Below are 24,679 nucleotides of genomic sequence, written 5' to 3'. Positions count from 1 at the left end.
AATTGAAGGATCCTATTAGTGTTTCAGGGTGTCAGGTGGGGGAGAGAGGCAGGTTGGAAGGTTGGTTAGGTACTCCAGAAGGGAGATATTAAGAGACTTAATATCTTAATAACTTAGAGGATTGCAAAGAGGGTGAGAAAAGGTGAAGGGAAAGAAAAAAAAGAAAATAGGAGATGACTGCATGTAACAATACCAAAGACTTGATAGGACTTAGGGATGGAATATGGAATTGGAAAGACAGCACAGCAATCTGTGCCTGAGGTTTTGAACAGGGACCAGGAAAATGAATGCTGGCAGGACCCAGTTTACTTAATGGTTGTGTACCAGCAACTTATGTGGAAGTTGATTTTTAGAAAGTACAGTTGCATTTTTAAGAAATGTACATAGATCCCCCATTCCAGCCCTTGTTTGCCCATGATATGCCAAAAGTTCTATGTTGTCCTTGCAGTTCAGAAACATCTAACAGGTGCATCTGTCTGGCTCAGTTAGTGCAGCATGTGACTGTTGATCTTGAAGTCTTTACTTCTGGCCCCACATGGGAATAGACCTCACTTAAAAGAAATATCTAGCAGGGATTACAGACTGCTAGACTGTGCACCAAAGCCAGTTGACAGATGTGTTCTGTTTGGCCTCCACAGTATTTTGAAAGATTTTCAGTTTGTTGCTACCACATAAGATCCTGAACTCCAGCTTCTCCTGAAAATTAGGAGTACGACAACCCTGGGTTCACATTCCCCACCTCATAAAGCATGCCTCAAGTTTAGTACTGAACACGTGTTCTGTGTGTCAGGCAGATCTTCCCCAGGTACCACAACCTTTCCCTGCTCCCCTTCACGATTCTCTCCTTGATCCTAAGCTTGGTGGCCCTTAGTTGCCATTTTACTGGCTTAGAAATTTACATGTCTGGTCCCTGATTTTGTGACTAGACAGCGTCACCAATTTATCTTCCGTTACACTCTTGGTAATTTTTTCTTTTCTTTCTTTCTTTTTTTTTAAAATTCAGGTATGTTAAGATAAGATAGAAAGGGAAGACTAGTCGTTTAGTATGTGTTCTTATTTGGTAGGCAGGGAAAGAGCTGAAGGTGGGGGTCAGGAGGAGTCAGAATTTAAGTCTTTTGCTTAAGGCCTCACAAAAAACCAGCAGGGGCGCCTGGGTGGCTCAGTGGGTTAAGCCGCTGCCTTCAGCTCAGGTCATGATCTCAGGGTCCTGGGATCGAGTCCCACATCGGGCTCTCTGCTCAGCGGGGAGCCTGCTTCCCCCTTCTCTCTCTCCCTGCCTCTCCATCTACTTGTGATTTCTCTCTGTCAAATAAATAAATAAAATCTTTAAAAAAAAAAAAAAAACCAGCAGAATGGGGATTTACATCTGTTTCTTTGGCGAGCCCCCTTTGTCTGCAGTTTCTGTAATTGAGTTTCATTTTGGCTCTAAGAGCATTCAGAACTGTTTCGGATTTTTTCTCAGGATTCCATGGGTTGATGTTGATTGGGTGTTTGTCTACATCTCTCTGCTCCTTCCCACTTCTATTGAGCATCTTTGTGCCATCATACTCTATGCTAAAGAGAAAGAAATCAAAATGCCTGCCCTTATCTTTCAAGGCTTTGTTGCCCTTGGCATTGCTTATAGGTCTTGACTGGTTTCTCTTTCTTTTCTTCTTCTTTTCTACATTTACGGGGTTTCACAGCTTTTTCTCTGTAGTTTTTCTTGAACAAGCACATTAATTAAGAGCTTTGCTGATGGTTTTACTTGTAGTGAAAGGAGGCGAGTACAGGGTCTTTCTGTTCCCCTAATGCTCTGTATCTTACCTTCAAAATTTGGTGAAGAAAGAAAGAACATGTGACTGGTAACCATTCACTCAAGTTGCCTGGGACAGTCTGGCTTCATTCCTGTTTTCCTGGTTTAATTAGTAAGAGCTCCCCATTGCATTTTTTGGTGTTCTAGGGTTTGGAGAGTAAGTGCTTGGCTATCTCACATATGATTGTTGTTTGGAGGCATAGATGTCAAGTAGATTCTCTGTCCTTCAAAAGAACCTTTAAATCCAGAGTTTTCTGGGGTTTTGGTTTCCGTGTCTGATGGAAAGAAGACAGCTGGATTGAAGGTGCACGGAAATGAGGGTGGGTTGTGTAACTTCAGCAGTTTCTGGCTGGGGTTGTACAACTGGGGTCCTATAACTGGGGTTGTAGGATGAGCTGCTGGGGCTTGCTCATCCACCTTTGCTCCCCAAATCCTTTGGTCTTTCTGTTCCTAGAACTGAAATGAAGACTGAAGACTGAGGTTAAAAAAGAGTTCTGGACATCGTGGAGGGTGGTAGGCAATACTGAAGAGGAAAGTTTGAGATGTGGTGGCTGGAAGGATGGGAGAGCCCTGTAGTGACCCATTGGTGTGTTAGGGATGAGAGTTGGGTCATGGATTACCTGTACTCATTGGAGAAGCACAGAAGATGTAAAGTGTGACCCAGATTTTAGGGAATATAGAAGTGGTGTGTCATGTTTCCAAGACTAAAGACTGTTTAGTATACCTACAGAAGAGTTTTTCTTTGTGTTGGTTAGGCTTCCAGTCTCTGATTATGCTCCCACTGTGTTACAGAAGGTTCCTGTTGTGAAAGAGGAAGATGAACCGGAGGAAGAAGATGAAGAAGAAATGGGTCACGCAGAAACCTATGCAGAGTATATGCCGATAAAATGTATGTTGTTGGGATCTGTCAAAATAATGAAAGACTTCCAGGTTCTTCTTGAACTTAAGTAATTTTCCCACACACGTTATTATCTATTAGGATCTGTCAATACTGAGTACCTCAGAATTTGACAAGAGCTTTGTAATAGGTTTTAAATTATAATATATTTTAAAATACCTACATGAAAATTTTGCTGTGGGTTATTTTCCCTATGTAAACGTAGAACCATTTTGGGCTGAAGTCCTTTAAGAGTAAAAAAGCTTGGGTTTTACTGTGTTTCAAGTTAACTTTGCTCATATTAGTGATTATAATATCATAGTAAATTGCAGAGATAGATATCTGTATTTTTATATATTTTATATAAACAAAGCACAAAAACATAGAAATCTTAAAAATGTGCTGTTTATTTCTTTGGGGTACATAAACACTTCTGTCCTTTTTTCTGTAACAACCGTGATTTTTATTTTAGTGGCCACTATGTCAAATTGGAAATTAATAGTTTGGGGCGCCTGGGTGGCTCAGTTGTTAGGCGTCTGCCTTTGGCTCAGGTCATGATCCTGGGGTCCTGGGATCGAGCCCCGTGTCGGGCTTTCTGCTCATCAGGAAGCCTGCTTCTTCCTCTCCCACTCCCCCTACTTCTGTTCCTCTCTCACTGTATCTGTCAAATCAATGAAGAAAATCTTTAAAAACAAAGAAAATTAGTAGTTTTAGTTTCGATGTAAAAATGTTCACTTTTTCATTTTTATGGGGGAGATAAGATGAAAAAAATAAATGGCTAGAATCCTTTATGTACTCCGAGTTTCTATGAAAAGCTACTAATACTACCACTTAAACTCAAAATTTCTGTTTACCCACTATGTATTGACTTCAGGATCCCATAATTTCTGGTCATTTAAAATGAACTTCAGGTGGTGCCTGACTGGCTCAGTTGGTAGAGTATGAGACCTTGATCTCAGAGTCATGAGTTCAAGCCCCACTTTGGATGTGGAACCTACTTAAAAATAACATATACATACGTAAATTTTATTTTATTATTTTTTTAAGATTTTATTTATTTATTTGACAGAGATCGCAAGTAGGCAGAGGCAGGCAGAGAGAGAGGAGGGGGAAGCAGGCTCCCCGATGAGCAGAGAACCCGATGCAGGGCTTGATCCCAAGACTCTGGGATCATGACCCGAGCTGAAGGCAGAGGCTTTAACCCACTGAGCCACCCAGGTGCTACCAAACATAAATTAAAAAAAAAAAAAAAAAAAAAAAAGACTCTTAGTTTGTGGTATCTCAAATGGGTGGTTTCCTTCACTCCCCATAATGGTTTTCATAAAAGAATTGAAAGTTTACCCCTGGCCCTTTAAACCGCGGTCAGCAAACTAAATTTGGACTATTGCCTGTTTATATAAAGTTTTATTGGAAAATAACTATGGCCATGAGTTTATTTATTTATTGGTTATGGCTGCTTTTACACTATTACAGTGGCATTGTTCAGTAATAGACCAGCTGCTCAGCAAAGCTGTAAATACTAATTGACTTATTTATAGAAAAAGTTTGCTGACCTTTATTTAAAACTATTCACATAATGCATTTTGAGGAATTAGTTGCTGTTTAATTTTATATCCAAGATTTCCATTAAAATACCTTTCAGAATAAAATTAAATTCCAAACTTTTTGTTTTACTAATTGAAGTGAATGATTCATTCAAATAGATTTTTTTTTTTAAGATTTATTTATTTGTTAGCATGCACATAAGGAGGGTGAGTGGCCAGCAGAGGCTCCCTGCTGAGCAAGGAGCCCGATGTGAGACTTGATCCTGGGACCCTGGGGTCATGATCTCAGCCGAAGGCAGACATTTAACCAACTGAGCTACCCAGGCGACCCTCAAATAGATTTCCAAACCTAGAATTATATTTTGTTGCTACTGAAGAACCTGGTGATACAAACTAAGTTGGTATTTTTCTGTATCTTTTTTTTTTTCCTTAAGATTTTATTTATTTATTTGACACAGAGAGAGAGATCACAGTAGGCAGAGAGGCAGGCAGAGGGAGAAGGGGAAGCAGGCTCCCTGCTGAGCAGAGAGCTCGATGTGGGGCTCAATCCCAGGACCCTGAGATCATGACCTGAGCCGAAGGCCAAGACTTAACTCACTGAGCCACCCAGGCGCCCCTTTCTATATCTTTTTTAATCAGCAGGTCTCTATTTAAACCATAAGTATTTGATAAACTGGTCCTTTTATCAAATTTAAGTATTAATTTACCACCTATCAGTGTGTTTTTAGAATCCTGGAATGTATAGTTACTTACTTTTATTTTCTCTGACAGCAGAAATAATGGCAATATTATATAATAAAACTGGGAGCATTATTACCTAGAAAAATTAAAATGAAGTATTTTTAAATTTTCATTTAGTAAAAATTGGCCTACGTCATCCAGATGCTGTAGTGGAAACAAGTTCTTTATCCAGTGTTACTCCTCCTGATGTTTGGTACAAAACATCCATTTCTGAAGAAACCATTGATAATGGCTGGTTGTCAGCATTACAGCTGGAGGCAATTACTTATGCAGCCCAGGTAAGCAGTATTTCATAATTACATACAATACATATATCTTTTAATCTTTGTCCATATAGTATAGTTGCTTTAGCATAAAGGCAGTTTTCCTTGATTTTTACAAAAGTTTCATTTGTTAGAAAATTATTTATTTTCTTATTTTAGAGAGCGAGCATGTGTGAGCAGGGGGAGAAGCAGAGGGAGAGGGATAACCAGATTCTGTGCTGAGTGTGGAGCCAATGCAGGGTCTGATCCCATGAACCCAAGATGATGACCTGAGCTGAAATCAAGAGTTGGACGCCCAACCAACTGAGCCACCCAGGTGCCCCTCGTGTGTTAAAAAATTAAAGGGGTAGCATGAATGCAGGAGGTTCATTTCTATTGGAAATGAAGAATGTTAATAACCTTTTTGGAATTCACTGGGGATGTGTATTAAAAATGTGGAGTGCCTGGGTAGCTCAGTTGGTTAAGTGTCAGACTCTCGATTTCTGCTCAGGTCATGATCTCAGGCTCTGTCCTAGGTGTGGAGCCTGCTTAAGATTCTCTCTGCCCTCTCCCCAAACCCAGCTCTTGTGCATGTGCTTCCTCTGTCTTTTAAAATAAATAAAAATAAAATTACATATTCCTATTGTGCCTGGCTGGCTCAGTCGAGAGAGCATGACTCTTGATCTTGGGGTCGTGAGTTCTAGCCTTGCATTGAACGTAGAGTTTGCTTGAAAAAAAAATTACATATGTCCTTTGACCTAACAGTTCCATTATTGGGAGTCTATCCAATACAACTATTAGGTTAAGAATATATACATTAAGGAGATGGATGGATAACTGTTTGTTGCAGCTCTTTCAACCCTGGTTCCTGAATGCTAGAAAGGATCTAAAAATCCCATACCCTGGTGGCTATTTGAAGGAACTGTGGTATTATTGTATAGGTATCGTACTGACTTTCAAAACCATGAATTAGTTATGCCAGTTTTCTTGAGAGGATTTCTTCTGCACTCCATTTCTGTAAAATAAGCAAGCCGAACAGCTAACCATCCTCCATATTTATGTGTGATTGTTTGTATTTGACTGTGCAGGCATTGAAAAAGACACAGAAGAATGCTAACTGGGGCGCCTGGGTGGCTCAGTGGGTTAAAGCCTCTGCCTTCCGCTCAGGTCATGATCCCAGGGTCCTGGGATCCAGCCTCGCATCGGGCTCTCTGCTCAGCGGAGAGCTACTTCCCCCTCTCTCTCTGCCTGCTTGTGATCTCTGTCAAATAAATAAATAAAATCCTCTAAAAAAAAAAAAAAGAAGAATGCTAACCAATTTGTTAACTCCGGTAACTTCCGTTACCTGGTGCATGTGATTGTAGCCAGAAAGAAGACATAGTAAATATTAAGAAAGAATCCATACTGAGCTAAACTTGGTGCCGTTTGTATACACATAGATCGCATTAATATATTCCTACACCAGTGTTTGAAAGATGGATCATCCCAGTCTCTAAAGGAGTAGCTTAGTTACCAGCTTTCTCTTTTTCAGCAACATGAAACATTCCTACCTAATGGAGATCGTGCTGGCTTCTTGATAGGTGATGGTGCTGGTGTGGGGAAAGGAAGGACGATAGCGGGAATTATCTATGAAAATTACTTGCTGAGTAGGAAAAGAGCGTTGTGGTAAGTGCCAGAGACTGTCTGTGGAAGCTTCTTTTGTGAATAGTTACACCAGCATGTAAGATGGGTTTTAATGAGTAGGTATATATATTTTTTTAATGTCCAGCCCTGTTTTTATTTATCCTGAATATTGCTAGATTGATGGAATTTGCATTTAATTGCTTTTTTTTTTTCTTTTTTATGTGGCAGGTTCAGTGTTTCAAATGATTTAAAGTATGATGCTGAAAGAGATTTGAGGGATATTGGAGCAAAAAACATTTTGGTTCATTCATTAAACAAGGTATGAAAGTTTTCTATTTGGTTAGTCATTCAGTAAATATTGACTCATCTATGAGATGGGAATAACAGTTTCTACTTTGTAGAGTTGTGAGGATTAAGTGAATTATTTTACAGAATATATTAGTGAGTGCTAGCTGTTCTTGGTTTGTGGGTTCCTGTGCATCAAGTACTGTGCTAGGTACGGTTGTATAGTGGCAAACAAAATGGGCCTTGTCTCTATCGTCATGGAGTTCTCAGTCTTTGGTGCTCTTTTTGTCTTTGTTTCCGAGGTAACCTTACATGGCTGAAACTCGTACCTGTGAGTAAAAGTGTGTAGCATTAGTAAAGCTGTGTGGACAGGTACTCGCAGCACATAGAGAGTTTTTGAGGCTTCGAGAGTGATTTGGAAAAACCCACTGGATTTTTGTATCTGTACCTGTGTTCATGTTAAAACAATTCTGTCAGGTGGAAGAAAATGTGTCCCAACTATTTGAAGCATACTAGAATGTGATAGTAATCTTAGCGTTCATTTGGCAAATCATTACTGACCTCCTGTGTAGCAAGAGCGGGAGTGGTACATTAGGCAGACTTCCTGCAGGTAGGTACCTCCCTATTCGCCTTTTGAAAATAGGTAAATGTAAATCTACTTTCCATGTGAGCCCTAGGTTGGTTCAGTGTTGCCCTGCTCATCATTGGCTTTTTTGGGTGGGTATCTGTGTGGATTTGTAGGTAAAGTACTGTGTCTTGAATGATTCCTCACAACTCAAAACTTAAAAACATGTCACTGGCATCTAGAAATAGTTTTTATTTTTTTTTTTAGTCCACACAATTGAAGAAGGGTATATTAATTATTAATCATAGTTCTTTATATATGCCTTAGAATTTAATTATAATGACTTGCCATACAGTAAGTGCATAATAAATATTTTATAAAGTGAATATTGTGACTTTTTTTTCTTGGAGTGAGGATTTGATTTGTAATCCTTTCTTGTTAATAGAAGTTTTTGAGGTACACGTGGATGACTCAGTCAGTTGAGCATCTGCCTTTGGCTCAGGTTATGATCCCAGGGTTCTAGGACTGAGCCCCTCATCAAGCTCCCTGCTCATTGGGGAGTCTGCTTCTCCCTCTCCCTCTGTCCTTACCGTCCCCGTGCATGCTCACTCACTCTCTTTCTCAAATAAAACAAAATCTTGAAGAAAAAAAAAAGTTTTTTGAGACTTTGATGAAAACTAGATCGTTGTAACATGAAGTTGTGTGTATATATATATGGGTGCATGCACATATGTGTGTGTAGTCTTAGGGGCTCTTTTGACTTCCCTGAAACGCATGATGGACCCACCAATTTCCTCCTGTAGAAGTTTGGGTGGGATAGATTCTTCAGAGAAAAAAGTGTATATGTTAAATTCTTCTTTTTTTCTTTTTTAGTTTAAATATGGAAAAATTTCTTCCAAACATAATGGAAGCGTGAAAAAGGGTGTCATTTTTGCTACCTATTCCTCCCTTATTGGTGAAAGTCAGTCTGGCGGTAAATATAAAACTAGGTTAAAACAACTTCTGCATTGGTGCGGTGATGACTTCGATGGAGTGGTATCCTTTACAACAAATGTTTTTGTATTTTTTAATGACCAAAAGTGAATGTAAAAATAAACATTGGGGCATCTGGGTGGCTCAGTGGGTTAAGCCTCTGCCTTCAGACCAGGTCATGATCTCAGGGTCCTGGGATCGAGCCCCGCATCGGGCTCTCTGCATGGCGGGGAGTCTGCTTCCCCCTCTCCCTCTGCCTGCCTCTCTGCCTACTTGTCATCTTGCTCTGTCGAGTAAATAAGTAAAATCTTTTAAAAATAAACAAACAAACAAACATTTAAAACTACATCCTGAGGGATGCCTGGGTGGCCCAGTCGTTTAAGCCACTGACTTTGGCTCAGATCATGATCCTGGAGTTCCAGGATCAAGTCTCACATCAGGCTCTCAGCTCCTCGGGTGTCTGCTTCTCCCTCTGACCTTATCCCCACTCATGCTTGCTCTCTCTCTCTCAAATAAATAAAATCTTAAACAACAACAACAACAAAACAACTACATCCTGAGATTAATTGAAATTGCCTGGATGAGAGCTTTAATGACTTCCCAAAGTCCAAGGGAGATCCTCTCTTGTAGCTGTCGTGTAAGAGGCCAATATTTAAGCTCCTGGTTTAGGAAAATGTTAACAGACGTGGGAAGTGATGAATACTGTATTCCGCTTTTGGGGATTCACACTGCATATTCACGTAGTAAAGCACCTGAGAACACTAAGGGGAAGAAACTGTGAACTTAGTGATTTCCAAACCTATTTTCCCATAGCACACCTTTCACTGTTATGCATGAAGAATATTTTTCAAACGGTGATTAAGTTAGTCACCGATTGTACTTCTACTTAGAGAATTTGCCAAAATTATCTGTGTGGTGGACATACCTTGCCACAGTGGATTCTTTTCTTACATTCTAATTAAGAAATACCTGGTCAGTATAAATAAGCAAAATAATTTGGTTGCCTCTCAGACTTGAGAGGGAGGGGTGATGTCAAGGAGAGGCACATAGAGGGCTTCATTTATGTTTCTTATCTTAAAAAGAAAACAGTCTGAGGCAAATAACAGTAAAATGCTAAGGTTTGAGAAAACACCGGATGATGAAAAAAAACACCGGGTGATGGGTATGTTGGTGTTATTTTTAAAAGTTAATGCTCAGGGGCTTATTATCCATAGCATCTCTCTTCTTCCTGATTATCTTGAATTTGACCCCACCAAATTCTACCTCCGCAGAAATTTGGGATGTTTCCCAAGGCTTTCAGATAAACATTAAGTTTTCCTTAAAAATTAGCGATACTTGCTACTGTGATATGTTCCTTAATTCTTTCTATACAGATAGTGTTTGATGAATGTCATAAAGCAAAAAACTTATGTCCTGTTGGTTCTTCAAAGCCAACCAAGACAGGCTTAGCAGTTCTAGAGCTTCAGAACAAATTGCCAAAGGCCAGAGTTGTTTATGCTAGTGCCACTGGTGAGTTGTTATTTTATTTGAAAGATATGTGTAGGTTATTTTTTCAGCTGTAAAATGTTTTGTTTCTGAATTTTTCAGGTGCTTCTGAACCACGAAACATGGCCTATATGAACCGTCTTGGAATATGGGGTGAGGGAACTCCATTTAGAGAATTCAGTGATTTTATCCAAGCAGTGGAACGGAGGTAAAGCTATTTACAGTATACATTGTCTGTATACATTGTCTTTTCTCAGTTTCAGTCTAAAAGAGGTGTTACTGCTAAAACCTTTTCCACTTATATTAAAGCCCTACTATATTTAATGATAGTTACTGTGTGTTTTAATTTTATTCAGAGGTGTTGGTGCCATGGAAATAGTTGCTATGGATATGAAGCTTAGAGGAATGTACATTGCTCGACAGCTGAGCTTTACTGGAGTGACCTTCAAAATTGAGGAAGTTCTTCTTTCTCAGAGCTATGTGAAAATGTATAACAAAGCAGTCAAGCTGGTGAGAAGTTTTTTCTTAATTCCTAGTATTTTTAATGTCTCTCAGCTCACAAGTGTATATTTTGCTATAAAAAAACAGATAAGGCACTAGATGCCTATTTTCCTAATTTCTTAAGCTTTCTCTTTTGTTAAAATAATTTATAAAAAAGCCATTTGTAATGGGTCATGTGACTGGCTGAGTCAAGAGGGCGTGCAACTCTTGATCTTGGGGTTGTGAGTTCGAGCCCCATGTTGGGTATAAAAATCACTTAAGCCTTAAACTTTTTTCCAAAAAAATGTTTAAGTTGCATAATTCTGTTTATTTATTTATTTAAGATTTTATTTATTTGACAGAAGGAGGCACAACAAGAGAGGGAACACAAGTGGGGGAATGGAAGAGGGAGAAGCAGGCTTCCTGCCAAGCAGGGAGCCCAATGCGGGGCTCAATTCCAGGACCCAGGGATCATGACTTGAGCTAAAGGCAGATGCTTAACTGACTGAGCCACCCAGGCGCCCCTAAGTTGCATAATTTTAAATTATAGTGTAACTATTCCCTGAAATGACTCTAGTAGTTGATAAGAATTTAGAGGCATCTCTGTGAGCATCCTGAAAAACATTTGTTTAGAGATGGCCAAGTTACTAAAGATGGTTCATTAAATTAGTGTTAGTCTTGTACTTACCAGTATTTTGCTTTAATCAGTCATTTTTTAAAAATCACATGCATAGATGAAATGTCTAAAATGTGGATTTTCTCTCTTCAGTGGGTCATTGCCAGAGAGAGATTTCAGCAAGCCGCAGATCTGATTGATGCTGAGCAGCGCATGAAGAAATCAATGTGGGGTCAGTTCTGGTCTGCGCACCAGAGATTTTTCAAATACTTGTGCATAGCATCCAAAGTTAAAAGGGTTGTGCAACTAGCTCGAGAAGAAATCAAGAATGGAAAAGTAAGTTGAAGAACACACTGAGAGATTTGATCTTTGGTTATGTTTCCTAGTCTTTTGGGTGTTCAGGCTTCCTGCTTGTAAAGCCTGTTCTTTCTGAGAGTTAAGGTATTAACATAGTAAGACTTTAAAATTTATGGTTTTTAAAAATAATAAAAGCGGTGCCTATTTATAAATAATTTAGATAGTTCATATACTATCTAAATACTATCATATACTATCATATACTATTTAGATAGTTTATATACTTCAAAAAGTATATAAAAAAGTAAATCACACTAACTTGGCCATCCACGGATACAACTACAGCTGATGTGTGGGTATAGATTATCATACAGCTTTTTTCTTTTTAGCGATATATATATATATATATATATATATATATATATTTAAATCACAAAGAACTGAATGTCCAGGGTAATCCTATTTCCTAGCTAAGCTTTTTACACATAGCATGCCTGAGATATATGTAGAATAGATAAATGAGCACACACATGTAATAATGGGTCATTCTTGTTTGAAATCCTTTTTTTTTTTTTTAAGCTAAATATTTAAAATCTAGCCTAAGAAACCACATGCATAGTTTTATTTTAATTTTATTTTTCTCTCCAGTGTGTTGTAATTGGTCTGCAATCAACAGGCGAAGCTAGAACATTAGAAGCCTTGGAAGAGGGTGGAGGAGAATTAAATGATTTTGTTTCAACTGCCAAGTAATGTTTTTAGTTTTGAGTTTTTATTTAGATTAGTTTGAATGTTGGCATTTCCTGGAGGCAGAAGTTTTGATTCATCTGTGTCATCATTAAAGTTTTTCTGATGTTAGTTTCCATTCTACGCTTGTACATCACAGTGTATCCATTGGAAAACTGTAACACAGAGGTACTCGATTGTTAAGCATTTTTACGATATCATGTCCAGTATTTAGACTAATGGAAGGCTGTGATTTTTGTCTTGTAGATCTTGGAAATCTGTGACAACCTGGATTAGTTTGAGTTTTAGTTTCAGCTTTGCGTGTTTGAAATTACCATTATTCAGAGGAGCAATACGAGCAATGGTTCTCTGTAGTTATCTGTAGTAGTATTAAAATTGCAGACAGTCATGAGAATTTTAAAAAGATGATTTAGGCATTGTTTTTCAATTTCTTTGCCTACCCTGCCAATTTTTTTTTTTTTAAAGATTTTTTTTTTAATGTATTTATTGACAGAGAGAAATCACAAGTAGATGGAGAGGCAGGCAGAGAGAGAGAGAGAGGGAAGCAGGCTTCCTGCTGAGCAGAGAGCCCGATGCGGGACTCGATCCCAGGACCCTGAGATCATGACCTGAGCTGAAGGCAGCGGCTTAACCCACTGAGCCACCCAGGCACCCTACCCTGCCAATTTTAACTCTAATTGTAAAATTAGCAAAATAACCTTTGCCCTCCTATACTATTTTTTGTGTTAGGAGATGTCTTCGAGTGGCTCCTTTTAAGATGGATATAATTCAGAATTGCTTCCAAAAGCAAAACATGCACCTACTAATCTTTCTCTCTACTTGTGTGCCTGTTACTGCATTATTTAAAGTGATAGGAACTAGTCACGTGTGCCTATCAATGGCTAGTCCAAAATTGAGATATGCTGTGGATATAAAATGACAAGACTTAAAAAAAAGTAATGTTTTACATCTTAATGATTGCATGTTGATTTGATACTAGTTTGTGTCCTGAAATCTATTACTAAAAAAGTGTTTCGGGGTGCCTGGGTAGCTTACTCGGTTAAGTGTCTTCCTCCAGTTCAGGTCATGATCCCAGGGTCCTGAGATCAAGCTGCGCATCAGGCACGCTCTATCAGATAAAATCTTTAAAAAAAATTTTTTTTTCTCCTGTTTTGTTTAACTTTTTTTTTTTTTTAAAGGAATTTAGAGAAAGGCACAGTGAGAAAGGGAACATAATAAGCAGGGGGAGTGAGAGAGGGAGAAGTAAGCTTCTGGCCGAGCAGGGAGCCCTAAGCAGGGTTGGATCCCAGGACTCTGGGATCATGACCTGAGCCAAAGGCAGACACCTAATGACAAGCCACCCAAGCGCCCATTTCCTTCACTTTTTAATGTAACTACTAGAAAGTATAAAACTTGCATAACTGGCAGGGCTTGAACTATATTTCAATTCAACAGCCTTGGCCTAGAATATTAAATTATTTCAGCTGGATTATTAATATTTTACAGTATTAAAGTATATTTATTTTTAAGAAACATGTTTTGAAGTATATATATATGTTTTAATTTTATTTATTTATTTGAGAGAGAGAGTGGGAGCACTCATGAGGAGAGGGAACAGAGGGAGAGAACTTTAGGCTTGAGCAAGGAGGCTGGCAGGGGGCTTGATCCCACAATCCAGGAGATCATGACCTGAGCCAAAACCAAGACTTGAATGCTCAACTGTGCTACCCAGGCACCCCTTAAGACTTTACAGATAATAAATTATTTTGCAGACTAAACCTCTAATTATCACTTTTTCTCTTGTGTAAACAGAGGAGTGTTGCAGTCACTTATTGAAAAACACTTCCCAGCTCCAGACCGGAAGAAACTTTATAGTTTGTTAGGAATTGATTTGACAGCTCCAAGTAACAATAGTTCTCCAAGAGATAGTCCTTGTAAAGAAAATAAAGTAAAGAAGCGGAAAGGTGGGTTCTTTTCTTTAAATGATGTTGAAAATAGTATAAATGTGAGCATTTTGAGGAGCGATATTTGGGGATTGAGCTGCCTTCTTTTTAAATTGGCACATGGTTGCATACTTTCGCTTTTGCTTATGTGGTTTTAAATGCACAAGTGACAGTTTGGTGCGAGGCACTGTCTTTAGCACTGCCCTTCTGTTATTTCATTTAACCCATAAGGGATCCATATGAAAATAGATCTTATTTTTTTTTTCTAGACAGAGGACAAAAAGGCATGGCAAGATTCAAAGGTTAAGGAATCTCCCCAGGTTTACACAGCTAATGGGCAATCTATGGAAAACAAAATCTGGGCATTGCTTTGTCAGAGCTGCGTATGCATATATACATACTGTGTTTTTATAGTTTTTTTAAAGAGGCATTTGTAGTTATTGTTAGAAATATACTCAGTGCTTATTGGTGTTTTATCATATGCCAACTTCAATTTCTGTTTAGATTCCTAGTAAACTGTTCGGCTTTCAGAAGTTAACTTCTCAGGCTGTCATTAAGACGGTGATCATCTCTGTGGGAACAACTGTCTGATACTGGGTGTGTTCCAAACACAAGTGGCTGACAGTGTAACCTTAGTTCATCTGTCCTAAGAAGGACAGTTTTTTACATTTTTAACATGCTTGAAAGTGGATTGATGGTTATAATTGATAGTATTTTTTAATTGTAGTGGCAAAAAAGTAATGCTGTGTTTTAGAATCAGTGACATCTTAAAATGGTCACGTGGTCATGTTTATCTTTACTGAATTATGTTCTTTTTACCATCTATCTTATTAATAAGTAGACTTTTAATGGCTTGTTCCAGATGTCTATGTCTTTGTCTTTTTTTTTTCTTTTTTTCTTTTTTTTAGATGAGGAAGAGAACACATGAGCATGAGTGGTAGGGAGGGGCAGGGAGGGGAGGGAGGTGGAGGGAGAGAGAATCTTAAGCTGGCTCCATACATGGAACCCAACTTAGGGCTGGATCACTACCCTGAGATCATGACCTAAGCCAAAACTCAAGAGTCGGACATTTAATTAACCGACTGAGCCACCCAGGCATCTCCCATATATCTTTCCTGAGTACTCAATAAAGTAATTAAAATCAGCATCTAGTCTGACTTTTTACAAATGAAGTTTTATAGAGTTGTTTAATTAGTAGGCCTCTGCTCTCAACCTGATTCACAATTAAACTGTGTAAAATGCTGGAGATTCTGTGTTATCTCTGTTGTCCTAAATTTATTTTGGACATGTATACTTAAAGGTAGTCTTGAATTTTTTATGTGTCTAATTTTTTCTTAATAATTGAACATAACATGATTCCTTAAGGAAATCTAAAAGGTTAACATTTACTTAGGAAATTTATATACTTAAAGTTTTTCCTATATGTTTTTCACTTTATTAAAAGCTCGTGAACTAAAAGTATTTTCCTAGATCTTTAGAAGAGTGTGTTTGGGCTGACTGTCTTATTTTGGGTTTGAGGGTAGGTGAAGAAATAACTCGTGAAGCCAAGAAAGCGCGGAAAGTAGGTGGCCTTACTGGTAGTAGTTCCGATGATAGTGGAAGTGAATCGGATGCATCTGATCATGAAGAAAGTGACTATGAGAGCTCGAAAAACATGAGCTCCGGAGATGACGATGATTTCAACCCATTCAGAGATGAGTCTAGTGAGGATGATGAAGATGGTAAGTACGTCAGTACTTATTAAATGTTAGTGAAAGGTTATTTCTGTGTGTTTGAAACAGGATATTGTATTAAAACCTGTTTTTTCAGGGCACCTTGGGTGGCTCAGTTGGTTAAGCATCTACCTTTGGTTCAGGTCATAATTTCAGGGTCCTGGGGTCAAGCCCGCATCAGACCCTGCTGCGTGACGGGCCTGCTTCTCCCTCTCCCTCCGCTTGCCGCTCCCCCGCTGATGCATACTCTCTCTCTCAAATTTAAAGATTTATTTATGTATATTTTTCACAGAGATAGTGAGAGAGGGAACATAAGCAAGGGAGAGTAAGAGAGGGAGAAGCAGGCTTCCTTCTGAGCAGGGAGCCTGATGGGCTTGATCCCAGGATCTTGGGATCATGACCTGAGCCGAAGGCAGCCACTTAATGACAGCCACCCAGGTGCCCCATAAATAAGATTTTTTAAAATAAATAAATAAATAAATAAACCCCCCCCCCCTCGGTACAGTATAAACCATCGCACAGAATCTTATCTTTGCTTAGTGGAGAACTCCCCAAGCTTGTCTGTCTTTTGGTAGTTTAGCTCATTTGTGTGAGATAGTCACCTAAGTTTTATGCAGTGATTTTATTTATCTTTTTGAAGACTATTTATTTGACAGAGAGAGATAGCGAGAGAGGGAACACAAGCAGGGGGAGTGGGAGAGAAAGAAACAGGCTTCCCCCTGAGCAGAGAGCCCGATGTGGGGCTTGATCCCAGGATCCCAGGATCATGACCTGAGCTGAAGGCAGCCGCTTCAATGACTGAGCCAACCAGGTGCCCCTGTTGTTATGAACAGTAGTAGTAGTGGTAGTGGTGGTAGTAGTAGTAGATTTTTATTTATCCAGAGATGAGAGAGAGAGATTTGGAGGAGCAGAAAGAGAGGTACAAGCAGACTCTGCACCTGGTGCGGAGCCCAATGTGGGGCTCGATCTCACCACCCTGATATCGCAAACTGAGCCGAAACCAAGAGTTGGACACTCAACCGACTCAGTCGCCCAGCCACCCAGTCACTTGTACCGTGATTTTTAACCTCATACTAGGGAATTTTATCTGACAGTGTATTGGATATACTGGACCACTGAAGTTGGTGATGATTTTTAAGTTACCAGTTAATACAAAAACTTCAAGGGTTGTTTCTTTGAAGATTCTGCTGCTTTTACAGATGATTTGACACATATCTTTCCTTAACTTTCAGATCCCTGGTTAATCAGAAAAGATCACAAGAAAAACAAAGATAAAAAAAAAAAGAAAAGTATAGATCCAGATTCTATTCAAAGTGCCTTATTAGCATCAGGTCTTGGATCAAAACGACCTAGTTTTTCATCTACACCAGTAATTTTGCCTGCTCCTAACAGTGCACCAGGTATCTGTGGGGAAGCTTGGTTTGTCTGTTGAGATGTACTTTAAACAAAACATACTTAAACTTTGTAATGATTTTTTTTTTTACTTTGTAATGATTTTTAACCATTGTACTTTATCTAGCTAACAGTAACACCAACAGTAACAGTAGCCTTATAACAAGTCAGGACGCTGTGGAAAGGGCCCAGCAGATGAAGAAAGACCTACTTGATAAACTAGAGAAATTAGCAGAAGACCTCCCTCCGAATACCCTGGATGAACTTATTGATGAACTTGGCGGCCCTGAGAATGTTGCTGAGGTAAATATGACTAGATCAGGGCCGTGTCTTGGTTCCTTTTTTTGGTTAACTCCAAACCCTACAGAATGAGTGATATTTTGGATATCATCACATAATTGTCTAATTTTCTCTTAGATTTTAGAACCTTTGATCTGTTTGTCATCCCAGAGTCAGGAATTCTTATCCTTAGTATCTGTGTGTTTATTCAGCACACTGATCTGTTACTCTACCTGTCATGCAGCCTCTGTGATTGTTGCCATGTATCTGCTTTCTTTGCTGGAATTTCAACTTTCCAAAACCAGAAACTGTTGCGACATTCTTTCCCAGACACCGGTGCAGCACAGGCAGCACTGTGTGTCGGCTTCATCATCCCCTTCTCTTTCCCACCAAGTTTCTCTAATGCAGGGGTCCTGTGCTTCCTGCGTCTTCATCAGGTACCTTAACTGTAAGTGACACTGTTTGGCTTTGCAGATGACTGGTCGCAAAGGACGGGTTGTAAGCAATGATGACGGAAGCATATCTTACGAGTCGAGATCTGAACTTGATGTCCCTGTAGAAATACTAAATATCACAGAAAAACAAAGATTTATGGATGGAGACAAGGTATGTTTTTCTGGAATGCTTTTCTTTCTTTCTTGTATTTTAAAAAGATTTTACTTATTTATTTGAAAGAAAGAGCACAAGAGAGGGGAGGGTCAGAGGGAGAAGCAGACTCTGCACTGAGCAGGACGGTACAGGACTTGATCCTGGGACTCCAGAATCTTGACCTGAGCCAAAAGCAGTCACTCAGCCAACTGAGCCACCCAGGCACCCTCTGGGATGCTTTTTAATGAAAAATACAATGTCTGTATTTTTAAAAGAATATTTAGGGTTTTTTTTTTCTTTTAAAGGAAATTAAGTGTGGGGATGCCTGGGTGGCTCAGTCATTAAGCATTTGCCTTTAGCTCAGGTCATGATCCCAGGGTGCTGGAATCGAGCCCTGCATCAGGCTCCCTGCTTAGGGGGAAGTCTCCTTCTCCCTCTGCCATTCTCCCTGCTTGTGTTCCCTCCCTCGCTGTCTCTCTCTGTGTCAAATAAATAAATAAAATTTTAAAAAAGAAGAAGAAATTAAGTGTGTTGAATGTTTTTATTCTTTCATTTTTAGTAATTGCACATAATCACTGAATATTTACACATATTCATTATTCACAAATTGAATGCAATAAAGTATTGTGTACAGAATTAGATGTGGCTCTTAATAAATTTGGAGGCTTTTTAATTTAAAAAAAAATTTTTTTTTAAGATTTTATTTATTTATTTGACAGAGATCACAAGTAGGCAGAGAGGCAGGCAGAGAGAGAGAGAGAGATGGGGGAAAGCAGGCTCCCCGCTGAGCAGAGAGCCCGTTGCGGGGTTCAATCCCAGGACCCTGGGGTCATGACCTGAGCCGAAGGCAGAGGCCCTAACCCACTGAGCCATCCAGGTGCCCCCTTAATTCCTTAATTTAAATGGTAGAATAAAATCTCTATTTTACCACTTTTTTCTTTATATTTTAATGAGGCTTTCTGCAGCTAAAAAAGGAGAAGATAGTTTTCACTATCAAAGTTGTCTTTATTATTTTAAAGATTTTTGTTTATTTGAGAGGAAGACAGAGCATGGGCAGGGGGGAGGGGGAGAAGGAGAAGGACAAACAGACTCCCCACTGAGCATGGGGTCAGATTTGGGGCTCAGTCTCAGGACCCTGAGATCATGACCTGGTCCATAGATAGACGCTTAACCAACTGAGTCACCCAGATTCCCCCAAAGTTATCTTTTAGAAATATATTCAGTAGCTTGTGTTACTTTTTTTTTTTTAAATTGATTTACTTTAGGGAATGAGAGTGCGTGCACAAGAACTGGAGGGAGGAGAAAGGGGGAGAGAATCTCCGCTGAGCATGGAGCCCAGCGCTGGGCTTGCTCTCATGAGCTGGAGATCATGACCTGAGTCGAAATCAAGAGTTTGGATACTTAACTCACTAAGCCACCTAGGCTCTCGTCATGTTACACATTCTAAAGATTGTAGGTAGAGGTATTAATCAGTTGTGTTACATACTTTGTTTTATGAATTTATGCCCATGTGCATTACACTTACATTAGTCGGAATTAGTTTTACTTGTTAAGTGACAGAAAATCCAAAATCGTATTGACTTAAAGAAGGTAGAAGGTAATTTCTTCCATGTGTTAAGTTCGAGTAGGTGGACCAGGGCTGTTATGGCTCCTTAAAGATGATGCCACTCCTGTCTCAGTCTTTTAACGTGTGAGGCTCCATTTCAGGTTACCTGTTTCACTTCCAGTCATTATCCCTCTGTCTTTTCATCTGGCAGAGAGGACGCAAATGAAGAGAAGGGCATGTCCTTGACTTTTAAGGACATTGCTTAAATGTTCATACCACCTGCACCCTACTGGGGTATGCCTGTAGTTAGCTGCAGGGGAAAGTGAGGAATGTCATGATTCTGGGCAGCCATGTACCTGCCTAAACTTGAGAGGAGGTGGTTATAATTTAGGAAAAAGGGGAGAATAGGTATTGGTGAGCCACTAGTACTCTAAGAACTTTATTTAGGGCACTTGCCTACTTGTCTTTGTGCAGAGGTGATTATTTTTCCCCCTTATGTTTGGTACAGAATATTGCTATTATCTCAGAAGCTGCCAGCTCGGGTATTTCGTTGCAAGCAGATCGGAGAGCTAAAAATCAAAGGCGAAGAGTTCATATGACTTTGGAATTACCCTGGAGTGCTGATAGAGCAATTCAGCAATTTGGTAAGTTCCTACAAGTGAACTTCACTTAATAGATAGCTAGGAATCATTGGGGAAATGTTTACATATCAAAACCTATATTTAACGTTCAGTATCTTAAAACAGGACACGTGGATTTTGGAGCTGTTTGTGTATTACATTTAAAATTCTAGAATACATGAAGCCGTTTCTTATCTATTTTAAGAAATGTAAAAGATCTGTGCTAGATTTCTTGGAGTTTCTGGCATTATATCTCATAACGGTGTTCCTCGGGAGTTTCCTCCATTATCGATCTTCAGGATGTATGTGGTCTGTGTCAGAGCACCTGCCACCTCATGTCCTTTTTAGCCTTTGGTGGCTTTACTGAAGGCATATTGCTCTTCCCTTGTCTTACATGTTTATGTCCTGATGTGACCTGATGATTTTAAAAAACCAACAGTTTAGGGGCTCCTGGACAGCTCCATCGGTTCAGTGTCCGACCCTTGATTTTGGCTCAGGTCTTGATCTCCAGCTCATGGGATTGAGCCCTGCATCAGGCTCTGTGCTCAGCGGGGCGTCTAGTTGAGAGTCTCTTTTCCTCTGCCTGCCCTCCCCAACCATGTGTGCATTCTCTGTCTCTCTAAAACAAACTTTTTAACAAACCATTTTTTTGATTTTGGGGTTTTTTTGTTTTTTTGGAAGAATCCAGAGCAGCTGTGCTTTTGCACCATTGTGGTTAACCCAAGTGGGGCAGAAGTAATAATATGTTTATCATTGAAAAGTTCTGTGGCAGTTTGTGTTCTTTAAGGAGGAGTATTCTGAATATGGATTTTTTCAAGTCAGTTTTTTAATTTTGTACCTTTGGGAGAGTTACAGAAATTGTTTTGTATGGTGTGTGTATGTGTATGTGTGTGTGTGTGGTTTTTTTGTGTGTTTTTTTGTGTTTTTTTTTTTAAGATTTTACTTACTGATTTGATAGTGAGCATCGGCAGGGAGGAGGGGGAGAGGGAAAAGCAGCTGCCCTGGAGCAGGGAGCCCAATTCAGGACTCTATCCCAGGACCCTGGGATTGTGACCTGAGCCAAAGGCAGACCCGTAACCAACTGAGCCAGGTGTCCATATATTCTTTAATTTTTCCTTGTAAGGGTTTCTGAATACCAGCTTAGTATTGAAATGCTAGGAATAGATCTCAGAATACTCTGTATCTAGTGAACACAGTATTTTTAATGTCGTTACAGGACGAACTCATAGATCAAACCAAGTTACTGCTCCCGAGTATGTGTTTCTGATTTCTGAATTGGCAGGGGAACAAAGATTTGCTTCTATTGTTGCCAAAAGACTTGAGAGCTTGGTAAGTTCTTGGGTTGTGTAGTTGTGTGTAAAAGGTGGTGAATACAACCTGTCTTCTGTGCCTTGATTGGAAATTTTATGTCTTGATAGGGAGCACTTACACATGGTGACAGAAGAGCAACAGAATCTAGAGATCTGAGCAGGTTCAATTTTGATAATAAGGTACATTTCAGCTTTCATTATGTCTGAGATTTTGTGGTAGTGTGTGGTGTCTGTGTTGAACAAAAAGGGAAAGTGGTTACTGTTTAAAACTTAAAACTTTCCCTTATGGTTTCACTCTAAAATGATAACGTCCTATAAAATTTTCACTTATCAGATCTTTGATTATCAGCTCTGCAGTAGAATCCTTTTTTCATTTCTGTTAGAAAATAGGAATATAATAAATACTTCTGAATGAATCAAGTGTTAATTTCCAGAAACAAAATTATTTACTGGACGTCTGTCATGTGCATAGGTGTGAACAGTTTAGTATGTAACATTTATATAAAAAGATAATTGCGTCCTACTCGTTTTGAACCTTTGCTACCATAATAGTTTTTATCGTGTTCAGTTGGTCATGTGATTGAAATGTCGAAATGCTGTAACTGGTTAAATTTGTTTGTTTTCTTATTGCAGTATGGAAGAAATGCTTTAGAAATTGTCATGAAATCCATTGTCAACCTAGATTCTCCTATGGTATCACCACCTCCAGACTACCCTGGAGAATTCTTTAAAGGTAACTTTAAAAAATAATCACAAGAGGAAAATGAGTACTAAGTAGGCCCTAAAACGTTTTCTGACATGTGCTGCTGTTTTCAATCTCTTTGGACATAAACTATGTAAAAATTTAGAAATTAAAGATTAATAGACACCTAAGTTGGCCTCTTACAATCAGTTTATTAATTTTCATTCACACCAAGTGTTTTGTGCTCTTGACAGTTCATTGCATGTTAATACTAGATTAGTAGAAGAAAGTGGTTTTGTTAGATTAAAGTTACTATGCCAGACAGCTTTTAAAATTAATTAATTTTAAAGTATATTGGTAAATAATCTTTGGAGGTTGGCATAGGGTGTAGATTAAAAAATATTGGCTGTGTATTCATAGTTAAAACTGTGTGATGGATACGTGTATATGGTTCATAGAATGTTCTCTTTATACTTACATGTTTTTGGACATTCATGTATTAAAGAAAAGTCCACCATAATGCTGTAGAAACTCTTTGATTTATCTCTGTAATTGGTAGAATATATTTTGCCCATAAATATAAGTAGTCTAGATGGTTTTGATTTTTGATTATTTATTTTATAATTCAGGAAGCTGTGAAAATATTTTGGATAACATGTAGATGTAGGATATTTGAAATATCATCATTGTAGAGTTAGGACTTTTCACTAGAAAGTCCTTCCCAATTGGAAACCAGTATTTAGTATCGATACAAGCCATATTGACATACTGTCAAGGGGGTTTATCTCTGATGGCATAGTAACAAGCAAATATATAAAGTTTTTTTTCCTTTTTCTTCCATTCTTTTTCCTCTCCTTCTCATAACTTTGGGATCATGACCTGAGCTGATGGCAGAGGCTTAACCCACTGAGCCACCCAGGCGCCCAGATTTTTTTTAACAGTTGCATAATATTCTGCAGTTGGGTTATACAACAGGTTTTTTTGTGTGTGGTGGTTTTTTTTGTTTGTTTGTTTTTTTTTTAATCATTCCCTTTTTGGTATTCAGGTGGTTTTCACTTTTTTGCACCATCACAAACAGTGCTGAAGTTACACAGCTATCCTATGTAGATTTTCTCCCATAAGACTGGTTTCTAAAAGGAGGATTTTTGGTTACACAGTTGTCACCTGCAGAATCTAAACGGTTTTATGCATGTAGCAGAGTACTAGCTGATTTATTAAATGTGTAAATAGGATATGGTAATGCTTCCTATTGACCCTGTTCTCTTAATGCCTTTATTCTGTAAGTCTGGGTTGGAACCTGAACATCAGTATTAAAGAAACCCATAGACTGTCTTCTTAGTGACATCATTCAGAACACGTTAACTGTTACACGTATTGCTTCTCTTCTGCAGCAGCTTGTCAGTGCTGATAATATGTGGGAGGAGGGCAAGATTAAGAGCTTATTTTTTTTTTTTTTAAGATTTTATTTATTTATTTGAGAGAGAGAGACAGTGAGAGAGAGCATGAGCGAGGAGAAGGTCAGAGAGCGAAGCAGACTCCCCATGAAGCTGGGAGCCCGATGTGGGACTCAATCCCGGGACTCCAGGATCACGCCCTGAGCCGAAGGCAGTGGTCCAACCAACTGCGCCACCCAGGCGTCCCAAGATTAAGAGCTTATTGACACAATTATTTAATCAGCTAGTCTGTGTGTTCAAAATTGTTTATATTCTGTAGATGACAAGTGTGTAACCAAAGATTTCTACAGCCAAAGACTGCTATTAGAAAGATGAGATCTTTTTGGGGCGCCTGGGTGGCTCAGTCATGAAGCATCTGCCTTCAACTCGGATCATGATCCCAGGGTCCTGGGATCGAGCCCAACATCAGGCCTCCTACTCAGTGGGAAGCCTGCTTCTCCCTCTCCATTCCCCCTGCTTGTGTTCGCTCTCTGGCTGGCTGTCTCTGTCAAATAAATAAAGTTTTTAAAAGAGAGAGAGAGAGAGATGAGATCATTTAATGAGATCATATAGTGTGAAGTTTGAGTACTGTAGAATTTTGGAGTGCCTAAAAGACCTTTGGGGACTGTGTGTTCCATTTAATTCAGCTAATAGGAACTATGAAAAATACCTTAGGCTGTGTTTTAAGGCTAGAACTTGTGGTCTAGTTCGGGGCACCTGAGCGGCTCCATCGGTTAAGCATCTGAAAAAAGAATTTGATCTAGTTTGATTAGTCGAGTAACAGATCATTGAGTCTCTTGGGTTATAAGGTTTTTTAATTTTCTGACAGATGTTCGACAAGGACTAATAGGAGTTGGCCTGATAAATGTAGAAGATCGTTCGGGTATTCTTACCCTAGATAAAGGTAAGAGTATGAGTTTTGTATATAGACA

The 24,679-nt window shown here is 39.0% G+C and overlaps 1 protein-coding gene across 3 annotated transcripts in view; it reads left to right on the top strand.

The window, feature by feature from the left end:
* Window positions 1-24,679, top strand: part of SBNO1 (strawberry notch homolog 1) — a 54,431-nt gene that overhangs the window by 18,780 nt on the left and 10,972 nt on the right. For all 3 annotated transcript variants that reach the window (XM_044243493.1, XM_044243491.1, XM_044243492.1), the window contains exons 6-25: window positions 2,585-2,681; window positions 5,072-5,232; window positions 6,728-6,861; window positions 7,048-7,138; window positions 8,543-8,704; window positions 10,015-10,150; window positions 10,229-10,334; window positions 10,483-10,636; window positions 11,376-11,558; window positions 12,168-12,265; window positions 14,055-14,206; window positions 15,709-15,906; window positions 17,130-17,297; window positions 17,417-17,592; window positions 18,043-18,174; window positions 20,211-20,346; window positions 21,539-21,651; window positions 21,741-21,812; window positions 22,266-22,365; window positions 24,577-24,651. In XM_044243493.1, coding sequence (XP_044099428.1) covers window positions 2,585-2,681; window positions 5,072-5,232; window positions 6,728-6,861; window positions 7,048-7,138; window positions 8,543-8,704; window positions 10,015-10,150; window positions 10,229-10,334; window positions 10,483-10,636; window positions 11,376-11,558; window positions 12,168-12,265; window positions 14,055-14,206; window positions 15,709-15,906; window positions 17,130-17,297; window positions 17,417-17,592; window positions 18,043-18,174; window positions 20,211-20,346; window positions 21,539-21,651; window positions 21,741-21,812; window positions 22,266-22,365; window positions 24,577-24,651 — 2,644 coding nt within the window. The remainder of the gene's footprint in view (window positions 1-2,584; window positions 2,682-5,071; window positions 5,233-6,727; window positions 6,862-7,047; window positions 7,139-8,542; window positions 8,705-10,014; window positions 10,151-10,228; window positions 10,335-10,482; window positions 10,637-11,375; window positions 11,559-12,167; window positions 12,266-14,054; window positions 14,207-15,708; window positions 15,907-17,129; window positions 17,298-17,416; window positions 17,593-18,042; window positions 18,175-20,210; window positions 20,347-21,538; window positions 21,652-21,740; window positions 21,813-22,265; window positions 22,366-24,576; window positions 24,652-24,679) is intronic.

The sequence above is a fragment of the Neovison vison genome, chromosome 3 (genome assembly GCF_020171115.1).
Source record: "Neovison vison isolate M4711 chromosome 3, ASM_NN_V1, whole genome shotgun sequence".
In the NCBI taxonomy this organism is placed as follows: Eukaryota; Metazoa; Chordata; class Mammalia; order Carnivora; family Mustelidae; genus Neogale; species Neogale vison.
The sequence above is the reverse complement of the archived record's forward strand: the minus strand, read 5'-3'. Positions and strand labels throughout refer to the sequence as shown.